The 26885-nt window shown below is 41.1% G+C and overlaps 1 protein-coding gene across 2 annotated transcripts in view; it reads right to left on the bottom strand.

Moving 5' to 3' along the window:
* The window catches only part of GNAO1 (G protein subunit alpha o1), a 169684-nt gene extending 164789 nt beyond the window's left edge, over positions 1-4895 (bottom strand). For both annotated transcript variants that reach the window (XM_032157373.2, XM_032157375.2), the window contains exons 1-2: positions 4030-4895; positions 3769-3811 (exon numbers count right to left, since the gene is read on the bottom strand). In XM_032157373.2, the coding sequence (XP_032013264.1) occupies positions 3769-3811; positions 4030-4147 (161 nt within the window). In that variant the 5' untranslated portion in view covers positions 4148-4895. The remainder of the gene's footprint in view (positions 1-3768; positions 3812-4029) is intronic.
* Positions 4896-26885: the final 21990 nt, after the last annotated feature.

Genomic DNA, 26885 nt, shown 5'->3' with positions numbered 1-26885 from the left:
TTAGTCTGAATAACTCAGAGTCTTATTGACTGACTACAAAATGATGAGGCTGTATCACAGGTGAGGTCACAACCCCTAACAAGCAAAATTATTTAAAATGCCATGCAAAAAAGAGTCACTGATTACTCACACATGGTATGTATAAAATTATATTTGTGCTGTCTCAATTATCACTATTTCTCAGTACTGAAATGTTTTGGATTGTCTGACACAGAGCTCCCTAACACGAATTCACAATCACACACACAAGGGGGGGAACCCAAAACACTATGTTCAAATAAAAATTTTAATATAAGTACTGAGAATCAGGCTTTTCAAATGACACTCTAAACTGGTATCTCTTAAGCAGATGCACGTTTCCCCTTACAACACGTATCAAGCAGAAGAACTTTATGTCAGTATCTCTGCAATGTTCCTAGGCTGATGAAGATGTTAACCCTTTGTTCTAAATAGCAACTGCCAGCCGGTCCTTTATTATTTCACCTCAATTACTATGGGAATATATGGAAGCCTGTTTCTTCTAATTAGCACACCATAACAAGGATGAGAACACAGGCTCAATGGAATGACTCTTTGCTCTTCTGGAAATGCTAAATAAAAGGAGTTTTATTCAGTGATGTCTGAATATCCATATTCTTCCTCTCAATCCAATGTGCTAAGCTATTAGACTGCAGCCCCCCATTAGGAAATCACTGGGTTATCACAGGGTGTAACCTAAAGAGGGCTCTCTGTTGAATTTCATCTGTCCAGGTGAAACAACACAGCTTCCTAATTAACCTGTACATATGGCCTGATAGGTTGGTCACCAATTGTATTGCACAAGGAAGTTGGAAACTGCTTTCTATAAATGCCATCTAGATTTTCGGGCCTGGCCCCATCCACAGTAGAATTCTCCTGACTCAAAGTGACTCTCAGTCAAGTGGCCATCTCAAAAACCATCTCTGCAAGAGAGGACTCAAAAAAATTTGTTACTAGGATACAGTGACACCAATCCCACATTTTGTGGTTAACAAAACAAGTCCTGCATTCAGCTTGGCACAAGGCCCTGATCTGATGTATTTCAAGCCAAGCTGGAGGGCTCACAGGGAAAGCTGCCATTCATGAATGCTTTGGGAGGACAGGACGCCAGGGTCCCTTGTGGCAAACCAGGGACCAGAAACCTTTGTGATGGACCTTTTGAACAGACCTATCCTACTTCCTAAAGAGAGTTGGTGTATTGTGCTTTTTTAAAAAAATTGTTTTACCTACAAAACCTGTTTTTCCTGACATTTTTCTTGAAAAAGGTGTCCTGTAAGGATGGAAAAAAAAAAAAAGGAGAAGCAAAGGGAAAGAGAAGAAATGCTCTGATTTCTGATTAAACAATCTCAAACATCACTCACTTCATTTTCCCCCCTCCTCGGTGTAACCAAATACAAGACACGTAGGACTTTCCTGGGGAAGTCTACATCCAGCCTTCATTTAAGATTTCCTGCCCAGTACATAATTAGGAATTTTCATCCTAAAGTGGCACACCTATTTCCTCAGAGAGCTCAGCTCTCTTTGAATAAAAAAAGGCAAGGCACCCCTTTGGGGGATTCAGTATATATTTTTAAACTTCTCATTAAATCAACCTAATTTATGGGGCATGGTCAGGAAAAGCAGTTGCTTTGGCGGATGCAAAGTTAATTTGCAGACTCTGGCCTGTCCCCCTCCTTCTTCCCCTCCTGCGCACTCCCCTCCCACGAGCATTTCCGAATGCTTTCGACCCCCTCCGAAGCGGCTCGGCTCTCTCCGCCGGAGCACCGACTCGGCTCCGAACACCTCCGACTCCCTCCGAGCCCCGCGCCCAGACCGCACCGAACCTAGCCGAGCGTCGCCGAACTGAGCCCCATCGACTTTTCCGGCCTCGGCTGGGCGCTGTCCACCACTTGCAACGCCTGAAACCTCATCCAGCTCAGGTGGCTGGGGCTTCTACTGGGCTCCGAGTCCGCCACTGCTGATTACAGACTTCTTAAGTTTTAAAACGTCCCCCCCCCCTCGGGAGAAAGGGGTGGCGCGGCTTGCATTTACAGATCTGCAAGGGCTCTAGACAGATGCAACATGCACCTTGTTGCAAAGAGTAATTCCCCAGGCCCCGCCTCCCCATCAATTTGGGTTGCACAAGCTCAAGAGAAGCCCCAAGCTAAATTACCCTTGGCTCAGAAGGGTGCGGCGAGCCGAGGGGGCCTCTGCGAAGAAAGCCCCAGGGAGCTCTCGAACAAAAATAAGAACATGTCAAGCAGATGGGAAAATTGTCTCCGAGTCGCTACTCCCTACCATCATGGCGCCGCCTAGAACCCGCTTGTCATGCCTGTTACACATGCAAGATTTTTTGCATCTTGGTTTTGAAACCGCAAGCACGCTTCGTCTCCCACTCTCACCTTCCCAAGAAAGGGGTTTTTATTTTCCATTGTTTCCCTACGCGATGCAATTACTTCGGCTATTCTGTCAAGTTGAAAAATAATCATTTTTGTTTACTGCACAGCAATCCCTAATTAGGAGCTATGTGTGCACGAAGGTGTCACAGCAAAGCGACGTGGAATCTTCGCTAAATGGTCTTAACGAACTCCTCCGTCTGGAACTGACAGGCCAACCGAAACAGGAGGCCCGGAGGGCGCACACCCCTTCACTGCCGGCCACCCCCTCCCCAAGCAAAGCTGCCTGTGGGCTCACCAGGAACTGCCGAGTGGATGGGGCAAGAAGCGAGCCTGCAAGTGGAAAGGAGGGGCGAGGCTCCTTACTGAGAAAGTGTGGAAGGGAAGGAATATCCCATTTTGTTTTAATTTTCAACCATCACTCAAATCCACCCCCAGTTAATTAGGAGGGGAAACTGATAGCTAAGGCAGAAGGGGGCGGCGGCAAGTGGGACCTGAAATCCGCATTGTGGGTAGATTACATGGAACACGGCCTATGCAGAGTGTAAATAAATACACTGATAAAGGCCACGGAGCGAACAAAAACTGCGGGTGTCAGGAGAGCAATGCTGGGAGGGTGGGGGAGGAGAGGAGCTGGGGGCAGCAAGGGGCGGACATTCAGCCTCACAGGCAGTTTCCCTCCCCCTTCCACCTCTACCTTGGATAAAACTGTGCCGTCACCTATGTTTGGAAACCCACTCCTTCCCCTAGCACACGACCCCTCCCCGAATCCTGGCCCTCTTTTTTTGGGGGGGGGTGCAAGGGGATGTAGAAACCACAGCCTCCAATTCAGCACCAAATGCATGAACAGCAGACACTTGATCCTCCACCCCAGTCTAGGGCTGGGTCCCCTCCATGTTAGCCAAGTTCAAAATCACTGCCCCAGGAAAAGAGCAGGGGGAAGCGGGATTATGGACCTTGGGGGATAGGGAGGTATGGAGGGAAGAGAAGAAAGAAATAGAGACAGAATGAAACAGAGACACAGACAGAAATGGAGGCAGTGAGACACAGAAAATATTCCACAAGCAAGAGTAATGATCATAATCATGCCAATAGTGTGATGTTCTGATCAATATGGCGGACACTGTCATTCATACAACTACAGGCGCTCCTCTTCCCCCTCCCAAAAAACACCCACCCAGGAGTTGGGGTGGAGGACCCAGAACCAACGTAGGGAGTGGGGGAGGGGAGTCAAATACAGGGGTGTGTGTGTGTGTGTGTGTGTGCACGAATTAAAAAACAGGCCTGGAGAGCAATGTGGAGTAAGCAAGGTAATAAAAACGATTTAAAAATTATTCTTAATAAAAGTACAAATCCCAATGCCACAGGGACTTACTTCATCTGCTTCACAATGGTGCTTTTTCCTGATTCTCCAGCCCCTGTTGGGACACAGACAGTGGGGAAAAACTGGTGAGTGTCAGCTTAAGGGAACGGGGGAGGGGGGACTAAGGCATGCGAGGGGGTGGGCGATCCTGGGCACATGGTGGTGCCAACTTGGGGACCAGGTCTCCCGGGCGCGGGTGGGGTGGGGGAGCTGGTGGCAGGGGGTGCGGAGTGGCCGGGGTCGGGGGATGGGGGTAGCAGCGGCGGTCCTTACCCAGTAGGAGTAATTTCACGTCTTTGGCGGCGCTGATGCCATCCTCTTTGAGGTTTTTCTCAATCGCCTTGCTCCGCTCGAGGGCGGCTCTCTCCTCTGCGCTCAGAGTACATCCCATGGTGGCCCCTTCCCTGCCACAGCCCGCACGACTCGGCTGGCACGGCTCCCCGGCTCGGAGCGCCCCCCACCCCCCCAGAGAGCAGAGCCTGGGCTCAAGGGGGGAAAATCACGATATCCTCTCCTGGGCTGGAAACAAAAATGTCGGAAAACCAGAACCCCCCAAAAAGACAGCCGCTAACAAGATTCCAGCAGCGGAGACTCGCGGCAGCTGGCAGGGGTCTGGGGTTGTCGAATCGAGGGTGGCCGGGGTCTGGGGCTCTGGAGCCAAGGGAGGAGGCGCCCGCGGGCCGAGGAGGCACGGACTGCAGGCACTGAGGCTTGTGCACGACCCAAAATAAATAAAATAATAGTCGAGGCTGGAGCCGCAGCCAGAGCCGACGGAGGGTGGGGTGGGGGGCAGGGTGGGTCCTGCTGCCGCGGCTGCCGGAGGAGGAGGAGGCGGCGGCGGCGGCGGAGGAGGTGGAGGAGGCGGCGGCGGCGGCGCGGGATGTGGAGGGAGTGAGTTAGGGGGTGCTGCTAGTGCATGTGCATCGCCGCTCTTCAGCCGTCGGTGAGTCCGCGGCGCCTTCGCCGACCCCCGCGCGCTGGGCAGGGTTGGGCAGGGGGCTGGGTCGTGGGGCAGGTCTCTAGCGGGAGGCGGCGTCGCTGACTCCCAGAGCTCGCATCGCTCGGTGAGCCTACCGGAGAGAGAGGGAGAGCGCCAGGGAGCCGCGGCCAGCCGGGAGCTCGAGAGAGAGGGAGAGAGAGAGAGGCAGGGAGGGAGGGGAAAAAAAAAATGGGAGAGCGAACGAGCGCGCGCGCGCCTAGGCCCGGGCGGGGGGAAGAGGCGAGCGCAGCGCGCGAGTGCGCCAGCGGCTCTGCGCACCAGGCTCCGCGGGCCGCCAGCTGACGTCAGCAGGGCCGCGCGCCGAGCCCCCGGGACGGGGAGGGCGCGGGGCGGGGGAGGCGCGCGCCGGAGTTCGCGTCAGCCGGCGGCGGCGCGCACACGCGCTCGCGAAGCGGCCTGCCTCTACCCCCAGCGCCCTCCCGGCCCGCGGCTCCCCCGGGATGGGCGCGTGCGGGGCTGGCGGGGGCGGGAAGTGGGGCCGGGCGCGCGCTGGGGCGCCCCACCCCGCCCCCGCCCCCGCCCCACGCGCCGGCGGCGCGGACCTCCTTGTCAATGGGAGCGCGGGGCCGGGCTGCCCGCACGGCGGTCAGGTGGGCCCCCCAGCTCACTGCCAGCGCGGCCTCTGTCCCTCTCGGGCCGGCTCTCCATTTTGTCGCCTGCAGCCCGCCTTCTCCGTGGCTCTCCAGCCGCTGGGGCCGCAGAGCCGAGGCCGGGTTACCTCAGGAAACGCGATGTGGTAGTGGGTCGGAATAAACCCGCGCGCCCCAGAATTCGCCTTGGGGGCGTAAGGACAGATTCGGACTTTTCGCTTCCTGTGTCCACATTTGTTGAGCACCTAGTATGTGAGAGCCGAGGCTGTAGGGAGAGGAACGCAGCGGGCGGAGTAAAGCCAGGGCCTTTTCTCTGGGAGCCGCTGCCTCCAGGGCCGTCGCCGACCCTGCTCCGAGATCCCAGCCGCCGCTCTCCGTGCAGGAGGGGTGCCCACCCTGGGGAGGCCTGGGTGCCGGAGTGGAGGGACAGGGCTTCAAGCGACCGGGAGTTTCCAGCAAACCCCTGATCCCTGGGCAGTTTATTTTAAAAGCTTTTGCAAATGTTGGACGGTTTAGCTTGGTGGAGGCCGTCTTTGCACTAAATTCTCCTGTCCTCCCCCTTCGAAACACACAAAATGAATTTTGAACAGATTTTGGATGAGAGGTTTTCTTCGTTTTTTCATCTTCTGAAACATTTCCCCCTCATTTCTTCTCAAATAAAGACCCAGAAACCCGGGTCAGTTACTCGGTGTACAGATAGTCAAATACTGAGGAAACCAGTCGATATTTGCCAAAGATTGGGCATGTTCTGGGTGGTCTCAGATTTTGAAGAAACGAATTTTTTACTGCACAAAATAGTTTTACAGTCAGTTCCATCAGACAGCCCCAGGGGCTCTCCTAGGGAAAGGGGCCAATAGGCAAGGTTGCATGGGGATAAGAGAGGCAAGCGGCCAGTGGAAAACGTTTTTTTTTTTTCTAACAGTTGGGCATTTCTGTAGCTCTGAAAGCAAACTTGTTTGTTTCGTTTCAACGATAGAAAAAAAACACTCCTGCTTTGGAAATGTAACCCAGCATAAAAATACATTTGCAATGGGGAAAAAGAAGGCAGTTTAGGGCCACCCAGAAGAAAATATTTTTCCCCTGATTTTTTTTTAATTTGGTATTTCCCAGTGTGGGTTTGCCTCATTTTACAAATAGCTGCCCATGTCAAGTTGTGGGTATGTGATTTAAATATTTTAATTTGAATCGCATTTTACATAGTCTAGGAAACTGACAAAAGAATCCTATAGAGAATTGTTTTATAAAGTGAATAATTGCTTCTCTACCTACCCGCCCCCCTCATTCTTCTTTTCTGTGCGTGTTTTTGGAGGGATGTTAGGGGATAAATCTGGTTTGGCTTAAAAATCACTAAAACGCAGCCTTTCAAATCCAAAACAGAGAGCTTAGGTTCCCAACATTCTATAGAATGTGTTATTTCCTCAAGAGGTTGCTAGGAACAGTTACGTAGATCTACCAGGTGCAGGGAAGCACTCCACACCCTCACCCAGGTCCTGTATCCCTGCAAGACTGCACTGGAAAGACTGAAGAGGTAAGAATATAACTATTTAATTGCGGATGCTGGGTCACATTTCACGTTTCCATGCTCTTTCTTTGAAGTAATTTTTAATTTAAAATCTTAGGCTCTTGGATTATTTGGGTTTGTATGGTTGAATGAAACTATCATTGACCTTAGGTATATTTATTTCTTCTTGGTATCAGACCTAGTATGATGGAGGCACAAAGCTGTTTTGTATTTTTCTTTACTCACTCTACTTATTAAGCACCTACCTACCATGTACAGGGTAACTGTTCTAGGGGCTATAGATGTTGTATTTCAGGTTTGTCTACTCAGTTTTCTTTTTCTGGGTCACTTTGCATCTTTATTGCTGGGCTTCATAAAAGACTAATAATAATCCGCTTCATCTGTATAGTGCTTTACAGCTTACAGAGCACTTTTACAAAAATTATCTCATGTGATCCTCCCACATAAACCTCAGTTAAGCACATGGCGTGGGAAGCATCATGGCTGAGTGCAAAGAACCTGGACCATGAATACAGATCAACCTGAGTACCCATTTTATAGCTGAAGAAGCTGAGCCACTAACTGCTTAGGGTCACGAACAGTTATTCTTCTTACTACTACCTGTAAGTAGTAAGCCAGTGCTCCTTTCACATGTTTGTGGACTGTCTGAGAAACAGCATGCTATATACACATATAAAGTGTACTTCTCAGACTTACAGAAAGCATACAACCCTAGAACCCACTCATATTCAGGTTCCCCCAAAGGACGTGAGGATAAGAATCTCTCAGTTCTCTGTGAATTATTGGTAATTAGATAATACCACAAGTGTTTAATTGTTCACAATTAATTCCTGTGGGAATGAGGAAATTACCATCCTAACATCAGCAGCGGGAGATGCTTAGACCAAGGACAGATTCTATTTGGTTTTATTTTATATGATCTTCAGAATTTTATTTCTCAGATTATTGTTGATGTCCAGAGAATAACTCTCCCTCCAACCTCAGCCATTCCCTTTGCTACACACATACATCATTCAGCATATTTTTAATTTTAAAAGTAGGTAATTAGAGTATTTTATATACTCTCTAAAAGAAACAACAGCAAAGCCCTTTACTGCATGTGGCTCCTAGATCTGGAGGGCAATTCATTATATCAATAAGATTCCCCAGCTCTGACTTACAGAATGTGGACTCTGATTAGGTAAACTGAATTCCCCTATTTGTTCCCTTTTATACTTTAATTAAATATAAAATTACTTTAATTATTTAAATATGTATGCATTGGCAGTCTACTATGTTTAATATATTGATTTAGACATGAAGACAGGTTGGGATGTCACAAGTTTGGAATCTTGAAATCTTGAAACTTCTGGAATGTTTTCTCAAAACAATTTACATTAGAATTAGCTGGGGTGCTTGTTAAAAATTCAGTTACCCATCTTACTTTGCCAACTCAGACTCTTCAGCCATTTGCATTGATAGCCACTCCCCAGGTGATTTTTCTGTGTACAAAGTTTGGTCTTATACAGAATCCGTATATGCCAGTTAATTCTGCTAAGAGCTTACTTTCTTAAAGCCCAGATATCTCACATGTTTCTAAATTCAACATTTTTTTATGTTTACTAGTTTTTTTTGTATTTCTGTCAAAGGGAAAAAAACTATGAAAATTACTTATGAATACTACTCTCACAGGAAGAAAATAGGCTAAAATATGTGGTTCATAACCTAAATGAAACTAAATATCCAGTGAATTAGTCATTTTATTATTATTATTATTATTATTATTATTATTATTATTTTGAGATGGAATCTCACTCTGTTGCCCAGGCTGGAGTGCAGTGGTGCAATCTTGGCTCACAGGAACCTATGCCTCCCAGGTTCAAGCGATTCTCATGCCTCAGCCTCGAGAGTAGCTGGGATTACAGGTGAGCGCCCATACCCAGCTACCTTTTTTTGTATTTTTAGTAGAGACAGGGTTTCACCATGTTGGCCAGGCTGGTCTCCAACTCCTGACCTCAAGTGATCTGCCAGCCTCGGCTTCCCAAAGTGCTGGGATTACAGGTGTGAGCCAATGCACGCAGTGAATTAGGCACTTTAGGGAGAATGGTAGGTCGCTAGAAATTTTGGGTTTCTGCACTAGGTGTTTCTGTTATAAAATTGATAACTCACAATCCAACTTAGTGGTGAATATGATTTAGAAGAATGTCTGGTTTTGGCTAAGAGATGACTTTTCTTTTTTTTCCAGTTTGTATCTGGTATTAATGAGGGAAGGTGCTGATCAACTTTTTTATGTCCCTAAAAGACGAGCCCTCTATTCAACATTTCCCTAACTCATATTTGTGCACATCTCTCAGACCTACCAGAGTGGTGGTTCTCAAAGGTTGTGCACAAGAATTACCCAAGATGCTTTTTAAAGAGCAGATTTCTGGGTTTAATCCCTAGAATTTCTGAATCAATAAGTTTGCGGCTAAGCTTAGGAATCTTCATTTTTACATTCATACCTTCTCCCCAAGTACTCAGATACTTTGGGAAAACATTAGTAAGCTGTAAACTCCTTTTAGGGGACAGAGTTGTCTTATTACTTTGTATATATCCCCAAAGATCAAGGATGGCCCACTGCCCACAAGTCATCAGTTTCAATATTTGTTAACTAAATAAACAAGGGCTGATTTAGCAAGGGCTAAATCAGACAATATAACAAAGCTCTTCCCACCTCTGAGACTTTTTTATTTTTGTAGTAGAATTTTTTTTACTTGATTATTCTAGAAAATGCTTAGGATTGGGTGAGTTCAAAAAGGTAATGGCTTGTCTTCAAGTAAGGTTCTGAAAAATGAAATGATACAGATTTTAAACAAACAAATGGGAGATTTATAGGCCTATGCCAGCTTGTGAGAAGAGTGTTTGCCAGGTTTTTTTGACATTCCCATCAGAAAATTTTTTGCTCAATTTTGTGTGCCATTTTGTTATTTTGTAAAATTCATGAAAAATTAGTTTTCTTATTTATAATTTTAGGGATAAGAGATGTCATAAGAAGAAATAAAGGTTTTGTGTACTTTTAAGTGAAGGGATTTTCATGAAGGAGCAGATTAAGGTTTATAGGTAATTGAATTGAGCTCTTAAGTTATTTAAGTCCATTATGTGGTCACTGTTGACAACATAATTTGTTGAGTGTTCTTTGATGGTTCAAGAACCCCAAAGAGGGTGTGCTTTGTGATTTTTTTTTTTTGAATTTAGAATAGCTAGAGAATCCCACAGGGATGCCTTTGGCTTGAATAGAGTGAAAAGTTGGAGGGGGCCAAGACTAGTGCTTTTGCATTGACAATAAAATGGACCAAGAGCTGAAATTGAAGTCAGAAGCTTGGCTTAATATGAAAGCGTTACCTAAAGTCATGGATTCCAGTTGGAATTTTCTTGGAAAACTTTTCATTAGAAACTAAGATTCCTATTTGTTTTGATGGGAGTAATAGTCCTTTTCAACCTACCTAGGCTGGAGTTGACAGATAAGATTAGCAGGAACATATTTGTAAAATATTTATTTAATACTTATTATATCCTCCAGAAGACAGGAGCTTTCCTGACATAAAGGTTACTTGCATTATTTATCATATTTTCTGTCTCCATAGAGCCTTTCACACATGCAGCTCAAACACATTTTAGACATTATCTCATTAGTCTTCTGTAAGCTTCAAGGCCCAAAGTTTTATTACTGCATTGCTTTTTACGGATAGAACTGTTTTTGTTTGTTCCTGTCAGTTATATTTGTGAAAGCAAAAAGTAGGTGAATTTTATGTGAATCCAGTTAAAACCAATTGAATTGGCTATAACAAGTATAATTGGGGGAGGAGAGGCTATCAATTAGTTCAAATTTAGAAGTACATTGAGAGTGTTTGGCCAGACTAGACTGAATTAATTTTGTGACTTGTCTGCATTCTCTAAAGTACATGTGGTTTGAGGTGTTCCCAAAGTCTGCCAAGTACCAAGATTGAGGCGTTCCAGTCGGGTAACATGGTTCTTTAGTTGAGCTGACATTTAGGCGTGTTATCTGTTCTCCAAAGGCCTGCAAAACCCTGACCTCTGTGGCAAAGAAAAACATTTTTATGAAATTCCTATGTGTGTGATGGAATGGAGCACATCTATAAAACTAAAAAAGGACAACTCAGTGAGAGATACATTTTCAACCAGGCACCTATCCCATAGGACTTTTACCTAGAGTCATTTTAGTTGAAGTAAAAAGAAATGAACTGTACTGATTTTCCTCTCAAGTAGTCCCTGAAGTCCACTGTCTCTCCCCCTGGCCATTGTAGTCTTTGGCGAGGGCTAAGAGGAAAGAACTCTGAGTTAGTTACATCCAATGTAAATGAAAAACAGCACTGTTTCTAATGACTACAGAGAGGACATATATAGGTCTTAATAAAAACACCGAAAGCAATGGCTTAACCATGACTCTGAAATTAATGAGGTCAATGCCCAAAGGCAATCTTAAAAAAAAATCAATGGTGGGATTGAGAGGTGGGGTGAATGAGGCAATGAAAGAAAAAGGGTAGATTTAGAGATTGGTCACTTTGATCATTCTTTTTTTGATTCTGTAACCTCTGCTTCTGTTCTAGGAAGGAAATGATGCCAATCATTTTGTTCCTTTTTTTGCCTCCCCCGCCTCTGCTCTATTCATATACTTGGCTTTATCCCCCCATAAACATTTCCACAGCAAGAAATAGTGATAAGAATGATATTTTTTCCTATAATTATCTTCGTCTATTTAATTCATGAATGTCTTCCATATTTATTGTATGCTTACCATGTGCCAGACACTATGTTAGATGTTGGGAATGTACTGTTGAATACAACACACATGGTCCTCTGCCATCATGCAGAGGCATATGGTCTCAGACTTTTGAATTGTAATAATCTCTCATATATTATTTAATTCAATCCTTATAACAGCTACTTGAAATAGCCAGGATTTCTGTTTTTCATTGCATGCATAATGAAATTAAGCTTAGAGAAGTCCAAATGATTTACCTAAGATCACATAGCTCATAAATTGAGTAATCAGGATGGACACCTTAATTTTCTGAATTCCAAGACAGTGTTCTTTCTGCCACATCATGCCACTTCCCGAAGATCCAAGGTTCATCCCAGTTGCTTTTTTAAATAGCACAGGCACCAATTATGCTATTCATATTTTAGTGGGTTTTTACTTTACTCAGTAATCCTTCTCCTACTTTGTTGGATATTATTGATCATCATAATGAACTTTACCCAAGAAATTTACAATCCCATGATATCTATTCCAATAAATCATTCCTAGCTCTTAAAGCAGAATAGATTATCTTTGTAGTGTATATTTTTCAGAATGTTCTCCGTTTTGCAGCATCCGCTCCCTCAAAGGTGAAAACCAGAAATTGGCAGTAGATGATAGGCAACTATTAAATATAATGTGAAGCTTTAGTCTCAATAGGTTTGGACAAATAATAAATGAAAGTAATTTTCAAAACTGAATGGAAGTAATACTAAGAAAGGCAGCAGAGTGAAAAGAATGCTGGACAGAATGAAGAGACAAGACTTTCAGTCTCTGTCCAACTTTGGGAGACTTAATTCACTTTCTAGGCCTCAGTTTCCTCAATCAAGAAATTGGATTTTAGGCACCTTTTATCCGTAATTCTAAATCCGAGTTACGAGGACAGAGAACCTGGAGGACTGACACTGGGGAGATTACAGAAGGCAGAGCTCCAGAGGGCAAAGCAAGAAAATGTTACAAATCTATTTATTCAATCCTTGAATCTGAGTATATCTGTTCCACTATCGAAATGGTTCCCTTTACTTTTTTCCTCCCTTTAAGTCAAGCATGAATTTTTCATATTTCGTATAGTGTTTGCTTTAGGAATATAACACCTTGTAAACGTAACAAGCCAATAGTATGAAAAGACTATGGATTGACTTTGATTTTCCCACTTAGAAGTGACACCACTCCTAGATATACTGGAATATGTTTTTAGCCCATCATGAAAGATTTCTGCAGATAGCCCTATATCCTTTTCAGCACAGCAGGCAGATAATGGCTCCTAATCATCACCCAATTGATTTTGACAATATTTCTTTGTGAGTGAATAGGATGAGTGGGGAACATCCCAGGGGGCTGGGAAAGTATAGCTAAGGGAGTCACATAAACCCAGGAGTGAGACAGCCAGTGGTAACTAAAGGGGCAGATGAGCTTAAGAAGGGGTTTACCTTTTCTCACAGCCTCCACTAGATCTTTGCAGTCCTGCCTTTCTTGTGATTTTCTCTGGTATGGCTCTAACAGTTCTCCTGATTCTTCACTTACTTCCTACCAATCACTCAGTTAGCAAATATTAGTTGCTATTACTTGTTGAAAGGATGTCATTGAGGGGATGGAGGAATTCAGCAAGATGCTTTCATAACCTTAGAGATACTAGTGGCTCTAAGCATGAAGGAACCAAGGATTTATGAATTTATCTAATTGTAAGTTAAAAATTAAGTTTTTTAGAAATTGGTAGAGAGAATATCAGAACTCTAATCAAATAACATCGAAGAATACACCTTTGCTCTTCATTGAAAGTCTGGTTCATGGGCCTGGTGTGGTGGCTCATGCCTGTAATCCCAGCACTTTGGGAGGCCAAGGCAGGTGGATCACCTGAGGTCAGGTGTTCGAGACCAGCCTGACCAACATGGTGAAACCCCGTCTCTACTAAAAAAAATACAAAAAAAAAAAAATTAGCCGGACGTGGTGGCAGGCGCCTGTAGTCCCAGCTACTCCGGAGGCTGAGGCAGGAGAATTGCTTGAACCCGGGAGCCGGAGGTTGCAGTGAGCCGAGATCGTGCCATTGCACTCCAGCCTGGTGACAAGAGCAAGACTTCATCTCAAGAAAAAAAAAAAGAAAGTCTGGTTCATGAATGTATATTTATATGTTTCAGGTTAAAACAAAATGCTTAATGTATGTATATAAAAAACTTAAAAAAATTTTTTTTCTTTTCCTTTTTTTTTGAGTCAGGGTCTCACTCTGTTGCCCAGGCTGGAGAGCAGTGGTGTGATCTTGCCTCCCTGCAACCTCCAACTTCTGGGCTCAAGTGATCCTCCCGCCTCAGCCCCACAAAGTAGCTGGGGTCACAGGTGCAAGCCACCATGCCAGACTAATTTTTGTACTTTTTTGTAGAGACAGGGTTTCACCATATTGCTTAGGCTGCTGTAGAACTCCTGAGCTCAAACAATCCATCCACCTTGGCCTCCCAAATACTAGGATTACAGGTGTGAGTCACTGCGCCCAGTCGAAAAAGACTTTTTTTTTTTTCTACAAAAGCAATCTGCTATTTTAAAGAAAATCAGAATTGCACAGAGAACATCTGGGTTCCCTGGCCTAGAGGACTAAGCTGAGACATTTCAGAATTTCTTAGGGGTGAAGATAACTTGCTGTTGGCTCCAGAATCCAGCTCCAGCTGCCTCCTTCCTCCCTTAGGGAGCTACTCTGTTTAGGAATCAGCTTCTTTTACATCTAACTGCTATGATTGTAACTACTTCGAAAAACTACCATCACTCCTGTGACAACATCCTGAGGCTTACGTCTTAAACAGAATTCAGGTAGGGCATGGGAAGTTGAGCCAGGCAGGTCTTTTCTAGGCTTTTCAGCTGGGCCACTTAGCTCCCTAGGGCAGGCTAACCCTTGGCACAGGTCCTGGACTAATCCAGGCCATAAGCAAGAAAATCCAAATGCTTCTGGGTGGTTGAGCATCAAATCAGTCTCTGTGCTGGTCCTTTTTTGAGCTTACCCTGGCCCTACGGAGTAGGCGATTGCCTTGGTGCTTGTGACTAGTTCTAGTAATAAGCCTCTTTTAGGTTCTGTGTATCTGCCTTTGACCCTGCTTTGAGATTGCGGTTCTACCTTGATTCCTTCAACCTCATTGAAATTAGAAGCCAATCCCTAAACCAAAGCCTGCATGACTAGATTCTTATTACAAGCTGCTATATCTCTAATGCCCATCATCTGTCTGTTTGGAACTTTGTTGTTGATGCCTGACTCCCTACACATCTCTTCACTTTTGGATATCTGCCTGTTGACATCATGGTGCCTTCTTCTCACCTCTATAATAGCCTACAATAATCCTTTGCTTACTGTCAGACTCCCTTCACACCATGATTAAGGCCTAACAGACATCTATAGCATGAATCCCACGTATTTGGATTTTGGATGCCTACACATTTGGATTTTTGGTGCCTATCATATGAACCTGCTATCTTGCCTAGTCCCAAAGGGATTGCCTATAGTCATTCTCAAACCTTAATGTTCTTAAAAATCCCCGGCCAGGCGCGGTGGCTCACGCTTGTAATCCCAGCACTTTGGGAGGCCGAGGCGGGCAGATCACGAGGTCAGGAGATTGAGACCACGGTGAAACCCCGTCTCTACTAAAAAATACAAAAAATTAGCCGGGTGTGGTGGCGGGCGCCTGTAGTCCCAGCTACTTGGAGAGGCTGAGTCAGGAGAATGGCGTGAACCCGGGAGGCGGAGCTTGCAGTGAGCCCAGATTGCGCCACTGCACTCCAGCCTGGGCGACAGAGCGAGACTCCGTCTCAAAAAAAAAAAAAAAAAAAAATCCCCAAATGTGCTTATTAAAAATGCAAGTTCCTGGGCTCCATCCTTAGACATTGTGATTCAGTAACTCTGAAGTGGGCCTTAGAAATCTGCATTTGAAAATGTACCTCCAAATAATTTTGAGATACCTTGGGAAAACCACATTTTGAGAAACCTAGTCTTTGGAGCTTGATCCTTCCTTATCAGGGCCATTCCATCCCCAGGCAAACTTGATTTTGACAGATCATGGGAAAACTACTTTTCCATGAGGAATTTCTGAATATCATAATATTGCTACATTTTAGAATATTATTTTGTTCGTATTTTTCTGCTTACTGGATTGGAGAAACTTTATAGAGGTTATAATGCCCAGCTAGATGCACTCTGGCTACTAGTTCATAGAAGTACATCAGAATTTTAAAAGTTCAGATTTTACCTCATAATTTGGGCCCTGCTGTCTCTAAGGTAAAGATAACATAGTGACTTAGAAATGCATGAATCAATGATATCTCCATCAGTGGCCTATATTTTAGGACAATGGAGGAAAGTATCTTCTTCCTCTTGGATCTGGATTCATGCTTAAATATTGACTTCATCAATGTGCCTATGTATGCCATTATAGGTGTAACATATAGTCATGTATATATAGATATAAAGAGAAAGGAACTCTGGAGACAGGAGGAGCCACTACAACTGCTCTTTGTTGTAGGATGGTGGCTTATGTGAGGCCTACCCTGACTTGGATGCAATAGTCCTCAGATTCAGATTAAACATTTTTGGAAGGAGTACTTGGAAGAGTATTTTGTAGACTTCCTTTTACATTACATCAAGTGTGTCGTAAGATACCCCCCGTGGTTTAGAAAAATTCTCAGCCATTTGGAGCCCATGGGAGCTATCAAGAAACCCGGGGAAAGACTTCTGTTTCTTGTCAAGATGGAATAACAGTTACTGCCTGTTTATCCACCATCCCATCTGAAACAACTATAAGAAAGAGCAGAAAAGATACATGAAATAATGATTTTCAAGATCCTGGACATCAGGTGATGAATAACAGTGATTCCTGACAGTTAGGAAACAAATGAGGTGACCTCACGATTACCACAGCTACTGCCTTGAGGGATTTTTTAGGTTGTGGTGCAGGAAGGAGGAAGCCAGGTAAAGCTTAGCAGACTCCATGGGTTGAGGAGATAGAGCTGGGAGTCTGGAGAGAACAAGGAAGCTAGAGTTCTTAGGACAGAGTACTGGAGAGGAGAAAGCTGCACACAGAACTCTAAAGATCTTCAGAGAATCTTTTGAGTATTCCAATTAATAATTGGCACATGCATATGAGGAAACTGTTAAAGACTGGGGAAATAACCATCAAAGAGAGTTAGGGGGAACAGTGACAGCACTTACACAGGTCTAATAATAGTGCCTATTTCTGTCAGCCAGACCAGAACATCTCCTAATTTATAAAGTATTGGAGAGAGTGCTCAAAAGGGTCTTGCTACAGTAGTGGGGAATAATTAGTTTCAGACTAAATGTTATTATACATTGGTCTTGCCTCACAAGCAAGATTCAAAATGATCAAATTATTTCCAAGGAATTTAACTATGTCCTGAAACAAAACCCAAGAATATTTTTTAAAAATATGAAAATATCCAGCAGCCAAAAAGGCAACATTCATAATGACTGGATCCAAATAAATATTTCTGGGCATGCAGAAAACCAAGAAAATCTGACCCACATTAAGAAAGGTAATCCATCCATCTAAAAACTGATGCAGATGTTGGAATTAGAAGACAAAGATATTAAAAGTTATTATAACTGCATTATATCTGTAAGTAGAGACTTCAAATATATTTTTTAAAAGAGGCCCAAATTAAACATCTAGAGATAAAAACTGTAATGTCTGAGATAAAAAATAAACTAGATGGGGTCAATAGCACATTAGATATTAAAGAAAAAAAGATTAATGACCCTGATGGCATAGAAATACAAACTATCCAGAATGAATACACAGAGAAAAAAGAAAATTTTAAATTAGGCAGACATAAATTATATCAGTAATTACATTAAATGTAAATGGATTAAATATGCAAAGTAAAAGGCAGAGATTTGCAGAATGTATTAAAAAATAATTCAACTATATGCTGTCTACAAGAGCACACTTTAGATTCAGAGATACAAATCTGTTGAAACTAGACGGATGAGGAAAAAAGAACCATGCAAACAGTAACCAAAAGAGGTAAAGGAGCTATGCTAATATCAGACAAAACAGGTTTTGAGACACAAATTGTTAATAAGACAAAGAGGGACATTTTATAATGATAAAAGGAAGATATAACAATTGGACATATAATAATTGTAAACATATATGCACATAACAGTCTCAAGATATATGAAGCAAAAACTGACAGAATTGAAGAGAAAAATAATTCAATAATAATAGACTTCTGTATCCCACTTTCAATCATGGATAGCATAACTATATGGAAGATTAAAAAGGAAGCAGAAAACTTGAACAATATATAAGTCAACTAGGCCTAACAGACATATATAGAACTCTCCACCTGACAACAGTGGAATATACATTCTTGTCAAGCTGACATGAAATACTCTCCAGGCTAGACAATGCTAGGGCACAAAATGAGCCTCAATAAATTTAAAAGGATTGAAATCAACAAAGTGTATCTCTTACCACAATGAGATTAAATTAAAAACTAATAACAGAAGGAAATTTGAGAAATTAACAAATATATAAAAAACAACACACTCCTAAATAATCAATGAACGGAGTAAGAAATGACAGGAGAAATTAGAAAATACAATGAAATAAGTGAAAATATAAATACAACATGCCCAAACCAGTAGAATTCAGCTAAAGCAGTGGCTATAAATACCTATATTAATATTATATATAGCTGTAAATGCCTATATTAAATAAAAAAAAGTCCATATTCTAATCTTCATCATAGAAAACTTAAAGTGAAGAGCAAACTAAGCCCAAAGTAAGCAGATGATGGAAATAATAAGATTAGAGAGGAAATAAGTGAAATACAGAATGGAAAAACAGTAGAGAAAATTAATGAAACCAAAAATTGGTTCTTCAAAACAATAAAATAGATAAACTTTTAGCTTTTCTGACCAGGGGGAAATAAAAGAGAAAATTTAAATTACTAAACCTAAAATGAAAGAGGAAACATTACTACTAACCTTAGTAAAACATTAATTGTCATTAAATGTCATGACATTACATAATTAAAACATTAAATGTCATAACATTACTACAAACTTAACATTAGTAAAACTGTAAAACTAACCTTAGCAAAATAAAAAGATTATAAATGAATAATTGAATGCCAAAAATTAGCTTAGATGAAATGAATGAACAACTGAAACTGACTCAAGAAATAAAAGATCTGAATAGACTTATAACAAATAAAGAGATTGAATTAGTAATGCAAAATTTTCCACAGAGAGAAACTCAGACCCAAAAGGCTTCACTGGTGAATTCCTCCAAACATTCAGAGAATCAGTTCCAGATTTAATATTGTTAAGATGTCAATGCTGCTTAAAAGATCTACAGATTTGATGGAATCCCTATCAAAATCCTAATGACAATTTTTACAGAAATAGAAAAACTCATCCTAAAATTCATATGGAATCTCAAGGAACCCTGATTAGCCGAAACAATCTTAAAAAGAACAAAGCTGGATAACTCACACTTCCTGATTTCAAAACTTATGCCAAAGCTACAGTGACCAAAACAGTGTGGTACTGGTATCAGGACAGCCATATAGAAAAAAGGGAACCCAAGAATAAGCCCTCACATATATGGTCGAATGATTTTGACAAGAATGCCAAGACTATTTAATAGGGAAAAAAATTCTTTTCAGCAAATGGTGCTGGGAAAACTGGATATTTACATGCAAAAGAATGAAGTTGGACCTTTATCTAACACCATACAAAAATTAACTCAAAATGAATCAAAGGCCTAAATTTAAGATCTAAAACTGTAAAACTCTTACAAGAAAACAGGGCAAACCTTCATGATGTTTGATGTAGCTATGTTTTCTTGGATATGACACCAAAGGCTCAGGCTACAAAACAAAAAATAGACAAATGGAATCTCTTAATTTTTTAAAAAACAGTTTTTTTAAAAAAATTGTTCATCAAAAGACAATATCAACAGAGTAAAAAGGCAACCCATAAAATGGGAGAAAATATTTGCAAATCATTTATCTCATAAGGCATTAATATCCAGAATATGTAGAGAACTCCTAAAACTCAACAAGAAGGCAACCTGATTAAAAATGGACAAAAGACTTAAATAGGCATTTCTTCAAAGAAGATATACAAATGGCCAATAAACATATGAAAAGATGCTTGACATCACTACTCACTGGGGATATGCAAATAAGAACTGCAGTGAAATACCACCTCACATTCATAAAGATGGCTACTATTAAAAGAAAAACAAAATAACAAGTATTGCTGAGGTTGGGAAATAATTGGAAGCTTATATACTCTTGATGGGAATGTAAAATGGTACAGCTACTGTGGAAAACAGTATGACAGTTTCATAAACAATTAAAAATAGGATTAACATATGATCCAGCAATTCAGTTTCTCAACATAGACCTAAAAGAATGGAAAGGGTCTTAAAGAGATGTTTATACACCCATGATCATAGTAGCATTGTTCACAATAGCTAAAATGTGGAGGCAACTCAAGTATCCATTGATGGATGAATGGATAAGCACAATGTGGTGTATACATTGAATGGAATATTATTTAGCCTTAAACAGGAATGAAATTCTTACATATGCTACAATATGGATGAATCTTGAGGACATTATGGTAAATTAAATAAGCTAGTCACAAAAAGACAAATTCTCTGATTACACTATATAAGGTAAATAGAGTAGTCAGAATCACAGAGCAAAATCATAGGGACAGAGAGGAGAATGGTGGTTGCCAGGAGCCAGGGAGAGAGGGGGAATGGGCAGTGGGCAGTTATTGTTTAATGGGTATAGAGTTTCAGTTTTACAAGATGAAAAGAGATGATCTGATGGTGATGATGATTGCTCAACATTATGAATGCATTTAATACACTGAACTATACACTTAAAAATTGTTGGCCGGGCGTGGTGGCTCACGCCTGTAATCCCAGCACTTTGGGAGGCCAAGGCGGGTGGATCACGAGGTCAGGAGATCAAGACCATCCTGGCTAGCATGGTGAAACCCCATCTCTACTAAAAATACAAAAAAAAATTAGCCGGGCGTGGTGGCGGGCGCCTGTAGTCCCAGCTACTGGAGACGCTGAGGCAGGAGAATGGCGTGAATCTGGGAGGCGGAGCTTGCAGTGAGTCGAGATTGCATCACTGCACTCCAGCCTGAGCAACAAAGCGAGAGTCCATCTCAAAAAAAAAAAAAAATTGTTAAGATAATAAATTTTATATGTATTTTACCAAATAAAAAATTGGGAAAAATCAATTTTAATCTTTCTCAAACTCTCAAAATGTAGAACAAGAAGAAACATTCCCAACTTAATCTATGTCATCAGAAAAGCAAAATCAGACAGTGACATCATAAGAAAACTTCAAGCCCATATTCCTCATGAATATAGATGCAAATTTTTGAACAAAATATTAGAAAACCAAATCCAGCCTTGTATAAAAGGGATACACAATGATCAAGTGGGATTTGGTCAAATGATGCAGAAAAGGCATTTCACAAAATCCAACAGTTCTTTTTCTGCATCAGTTGAAATAATCATGTGGTTTTTGTTCTTTTTTCTATTAAGATAGCGTATTACATTGATTTTTAGATATTAAACCAACTTTGTATTCCTGGGATAAATCTCACTCGATCTTAGTGTATCCTTTTTATATAAGAGAGCTAGTGTCCAACATGATGACTATAGTTGGTAACAATGTATTGTATACTTGAAAATGGCTAAGACAGTAGATTTTTAAGTGTGCTCATCACACTAAAAATGGGAAGTATGTGAGGTAATGCATGTTAATTAGCTTGATTTTGCCATTCCACGATATATATGTGTTTTAAAACATCATGTTGTACACCATAAATTTATATAATTTTCATCAATTTAAAAAAGTAGTTAGAAAAAGAAATGCAAGACTAATACATTCAAAACTACAAAATTTGGCCAGCTGCAGTGGCTCACGCCTTAATCCCAGCACTTTGGGAGGCTGAGGTGGGAGGATTGCTTGAGCCTAAGAGTTGAGACCAGCCTGAGCAACATGTTGAGACCCTGTCTCTACAAAAAAATTAAAAAATTAGCCAGGAGTGGTAGCACATGCCTGTAGTCCCAGCTACTTGGGAAGGTTGAGGTAGGAGGACTACATGAGCCAGAGAGGTCAAGGCTAAGTGACTCCTGATCATGTCACTGCACTCCAGCCTGGGTAACAGAGAAGACCCTGTCTCAAAAACAAACAAACAAAAAAACTACAAAATATTGTTGACATAAATTAAAGGGGATCCAAATAATTGGAAAGACATCTCATGTTAATGGGTTAGAAGACTTAACTAATAATGTTAAGAAAGCAATACTTCGCATATTGGTCTACAGATTCAGTGGAATTTCTATCAAATCTCAGCTGGCTTTAAAAAAATATCAGGCTGATCCTAAAATTCATGTGAAACTGTAAGGGACTCAGAATGGACAAAACAATACTGAAAAAGAAGAACAAAGTTTAGGACTCATACTTCCTGATTTTAAAATGTACTATGAAGCTAAAGTAATGAAGCCAGTGTAATACTAGCACAAGGAAAGCTATTTAGAGACATATGTAGATCAACGGCATGGAATTAAGAGTCCAGAAAGAAATCCTTACTTTTATGGTCAATTGATTTTTGACAAGGAATCAAGACAATCAGGCAGAGAAAAAAATAGTCTAGATTCCTACATTTTAAGGAATCAATTGAACCTCTACTTCACACCAAATGCTGACATTATTATATCTCAAAATTGATCATAGACCTAAATTTAAGAGCTAAAACTAAAAAAAAAATCTCATAAGAAACCATAGGAATAAATCTTTCTGTTATTGGGGCAATTGGTTTCTTAGATACAACACAATAAGTACAAGTGACAAAAGAAAAATAGGTAAGTTGGACTTCATCAAAGTTAAATTCTTCATGCTTTAAAGGACACCATCAAGAAAGTAAAAAGACAAACCACAGATGGGAGAAATTTTTTTTATTATACTTTAAGTTCTAGGGTACATGTGCACAACGTGCAGGTTTGTTACTTAGGTATACATGTAAACCATGTTGGTTTACTGCACCCATCAACTCATCATTTACATTGGGTATTTCTCCTAATGCTAGCCCTCCCCCAGCCCCCCACCCCCTGCCAGGCCCCAGTGTGTGATGTTCCCTGCCCTGTGTCCAAGGGTACTCATTCAATTCCCACCTATGAGTGAGAACATGTGGTGTTTGGTTTTCTGTCCTTGTGATAGTTTGCTCAGAATGATGGTTTCCAGCTTCATCCATGTCCCTGCAAAGGACATGAGCTCATGTGTTTTTATGGCTGCATAGTATTCCATGGTGTATATGTGCCACATTTTCTTAATCCAGTCTATCATTGATGGACATTTGGGTTGGTTCCAAGTCTTTGCTATTGTGAATAGTGCCGCAATAAACATATGTGTGCATGTGTCTTCATAGTAGCATGATTTATAATCCTTTGGGTATATACCCAGTAATGGGATTGCTGGGTCAAATGGTATTTCTAGTTCTAGATCCTTGAGGAATCTCCACACTGTCTTCCACAATGGTTGAACTAATTTACACTCCCACCAACAGTGTAAAAGTGTTCCTATTGGGAGAAAATATTTTTAAATTATATGCCTGTTAAGGGACTTGTATCCAGAATATATAAATAACTCTTATAACTCAATAATAGAAAGAAAAATAGCTCAATTTAAAAATGGACAAAGGGTCTGAATAGACATTTCCCCAAAGAAGATATACACGTAGCTAGTAATGACATATAAAGACTCTCAACATTCTTAGTAAGGAAATGCAAACCAAGACCACAGTAAAATACCAATTTACACTTACTGGAATGGCTATAATAAAAAAGACAGACAATTATAAGTTCTATTGAGGTTGTGGAGAAACTGGAACCCTCATCAGTTGCTGCTAGGAATGTAAAATGATACTGCCTACCAGCAAACTGGAAAACAGTTTGATAGTTCCTCAAAAAATTAAATATACCTTACGGTACAACAATTCGACTTCTAATTGTATACCCAATAAAAATGAAAATATATGTCCACATAAAAACTTAATCTTCTTAGCAGCATTATTCATAAGCCAAAAAGTAGAAACAACCCAAATGTCCATCAGTTGATGAATTCATGAATAAAATGTGGCATATCCATACAATGAAATATTATCCAAAAGAAATGAAGTGCTGATACATACTACAACATAGATAAACCTTGAAAACATTATGATAAGTGAAAGAAGCCAGGCACAAAAGACTAGGTATTATATAATTCCATTTATATAAAATGTCCAGAAGAGGCAAATCTGTAAAAACAAAGTGGATTAGTGGTTGCCTAGAGTGGGAAAGGGGGAGGATGAGGGAATTTCTGCTAGTGGGTATGGTAGGCAGAACAGTAGTCCCCAAAGATGTCGACATTTTGATTCTAGAACCTGTGAATGTGTTACCTTACATGACAAAAAGAACTTTACAGGGCCGGGCGCAGTGGCTCACGCTTGTAATCCCAGCACTTTGGGAGGCCGAGGCGGGCGGATCACGAGGTCAGGAGATCGAGACCACGGTGAAACCCCGTCTCTACCAAAAATACAAAAAATTAGCCGGGCGTGGTGGCGGGCGCCTGTAGTCCCAGCTACTCGGAGAGGCTGAGGCAGGAGAATGGCGTGAACCCGGGAGGCGGAGGTTGCAGTGAGCCGAGATCGCGCCACTGCACTCCAGCCTGGGCGACAGAGCAAGACTCCGTCTCAAAAAAAAAAAAAAAAAAAAAAAAAAGAACTTTACAGACGTGATCAGGTGTACAGGCCTTGAGATGCAAAGATTATCTTGAATTATCCACTTGAATATTTAATCACATGAATCGTTAAAACTAGAGAACCTCTCCCAGGTTTTGTCAGAGAGAGAAATGTTAATAATGAGATACAATGTTGCTGGCTTTGCAGATGGAGGAAAGGGAGGTCATCAGCCCAGAAATGTGGGTGCCTTCTAGAAACTAGGAAAAGCAAGGAAAAGAGTCTTTCTCTACAGCCTCCAGAAAGGAATGCAGCCTTGCAGACACTTTGATATTTGCCCAGTGGGACCATTTCAGACTCCTGGCTCTAGAAGTCTAAGATAATACATTTGTATTGCTTTAGCCGCTAAGTTTGCAGTAATTTGTTGTGGTATCCATGGAAAACTAATGAAATATGAGTATGGGATTTCTCAGTGATGAAAACATTCTAAAATCATGTAGTAGTGATGGTTGCATAATTTTCTGAATATGCTAAAAACCATTAACATGTACACTTTAAGTAAATGACTTTCATGGTATGTGCATTACATCTTGATAAAGATGCTTAAAAATAAAGAGCAGTGAGGGACAACTTTAAGCCAGCTAATGTATGTATAATTAGAGTTCCCAAAGGGAAATCAGGAAAAAAATAAGGGTCAATAAAGAAATAATAAAAATGTTGAATTTTGATGAAAACTACAAATCCATAGATCCAAGGATCATTGTTGCATTAGTCTGTTCTCACGCTGCTAATAAAGACATACCTGAGACTAGTTAATTTATAAAGGAAAGAGGTTTAATTGACTCACAGTTCCACATGGCTGTGGAGGCCTCACAATCATGGCAGAAGGCAAATGAGGAGCAAAGTCACATCTTACATGGCAGCAGGCAAGAGAGAACTTGTGCAGGGGAAGTCCCCTTTCTAAAACTATCAGATCTCAAGAAACTTACTATTATGAGAACAGCATGGGAAAGACCCACCCCCAAGATTCAATTACTTCTCACCAGGTCCCTCCCATGACATGTGGGGATTATTACCATTCAAGGTGATATTTGGGTGGGGACACAGAGTCAAACCATATCAATGGTGAACCCCAATCACAAGAAATTTGAAGAAAACTACACTAAGTCTCCTTATAATGAAACTGCTCAAAACCAATGATAAAGAGTAAATCTTACAAACAGCTATGGAATAAGGATGCATTATGTACAGAGAAAAAAGATAAGGATTAAAACCAATTTCTCTTTGGAAATGCTACAAATGATAAGACTGGATCAATATCTGAAAAATACCAAAAGAAAAATACTATCAACCTAGAATTGTATACCCAGAGAAAATCTCTCTCAAAAATCTAGACAAAATAATCACTTTTTCACACATAGAAGACAGAATTATTTATCAGCAGTAGACCTGTATGACTAGAAATCCTAAAGAAGGTCTTTCAGGCAGAAGTAAAATAGCACCAGTGGAAATAGGTACCTACAGAAAGAAATAAAGAACACCAGAAACGACAACTACGTTTCTTATTATTTAAACCTCTTTAAAAGACAACAAATAATACTAGGTTGTGCAAAAGCAATTTCGATTTTTAGGTTTTGCCATTACTTTTAATAGTAAAAGCTGCAATTAATTTTGCACCAACCATTTAATGTGCTGTGGAGTGAATATTATAAGTAAAATATATGACAAAATGGAGTTTACGCATAAGTATATGACAAAAAAAGTAGGAGGGGAGAAATGGAAGTATATAATTTAGGGATCTTCTATATAAACCAGTATCACTTGAAGTTATACTGTGATAGGTTAAAGATGTATACTATAAACCCTGAAGCAACTACTAAAATAGCAAAACAAAAGTTATAGATAATAAACAAAGGAGATAAAGTGGAATAATAAAAATAATCCAAAAGTACACTGAAAAAGAGAAGAGATGGCTGGGTCAAATGGTATTTCTAGTTCTAGATCCCTGAGGAATCGCCACACTGACTTCCACAATGGTCGAACTAGTTTACAGTCCCACCAACAGTGTAAAAGTGTTCCTATTTCTCCACATCCTCTCCAGCACCTATTGTTTCCTGACTTTTTAATGATCGCCATTCTAACTGGTGTGAGATGGTATCTCATTGTGGTTTTGATTTGCATTTCTCTGATGGCCAGTGATGATGAGCATTTTTTCATGTGTTTTTTGGCTGCATAAATGTCTTCTTTTGAGAAGGGTCTGTTCATGTCCTTTGCCCACTTTTTGATGGGGTTGTTTGTTTTTTTCTTGTAAATTTGTTTGAGTTCATTGTAGATTCTGGATATTAGCCCTTTGTCAGATGAGTAGGTTGCGAAAATTTTCTCCCATTCTGTAGGTTGCCTGTTCACTCTGATGGTAGTTTCTTTTGCTGTGCAGAAGCTCTTTGACCCAGCCATCCCATTACTGGGTATATACCCAAAGGACTATAAAT

The sequence above is a fragment of the Hylobates moloch genome, unplaced genomic scaffold (assembly GCF_009828535.3).
Source record: "Hylobates moloch isolate HMO894 unplaced genomic scaffold, HMol_V3 SCAFFOLD_6, whole genome shotgun sequence".
NCBI lineage: Eukaryota > Metazoa > Chordata > Mammalia > Primates > Hylobatidae > Hylobates > Hylobates moloch.
This window is presented reverse-complemented; position numbering and strand designations above follow the sequence as displayed.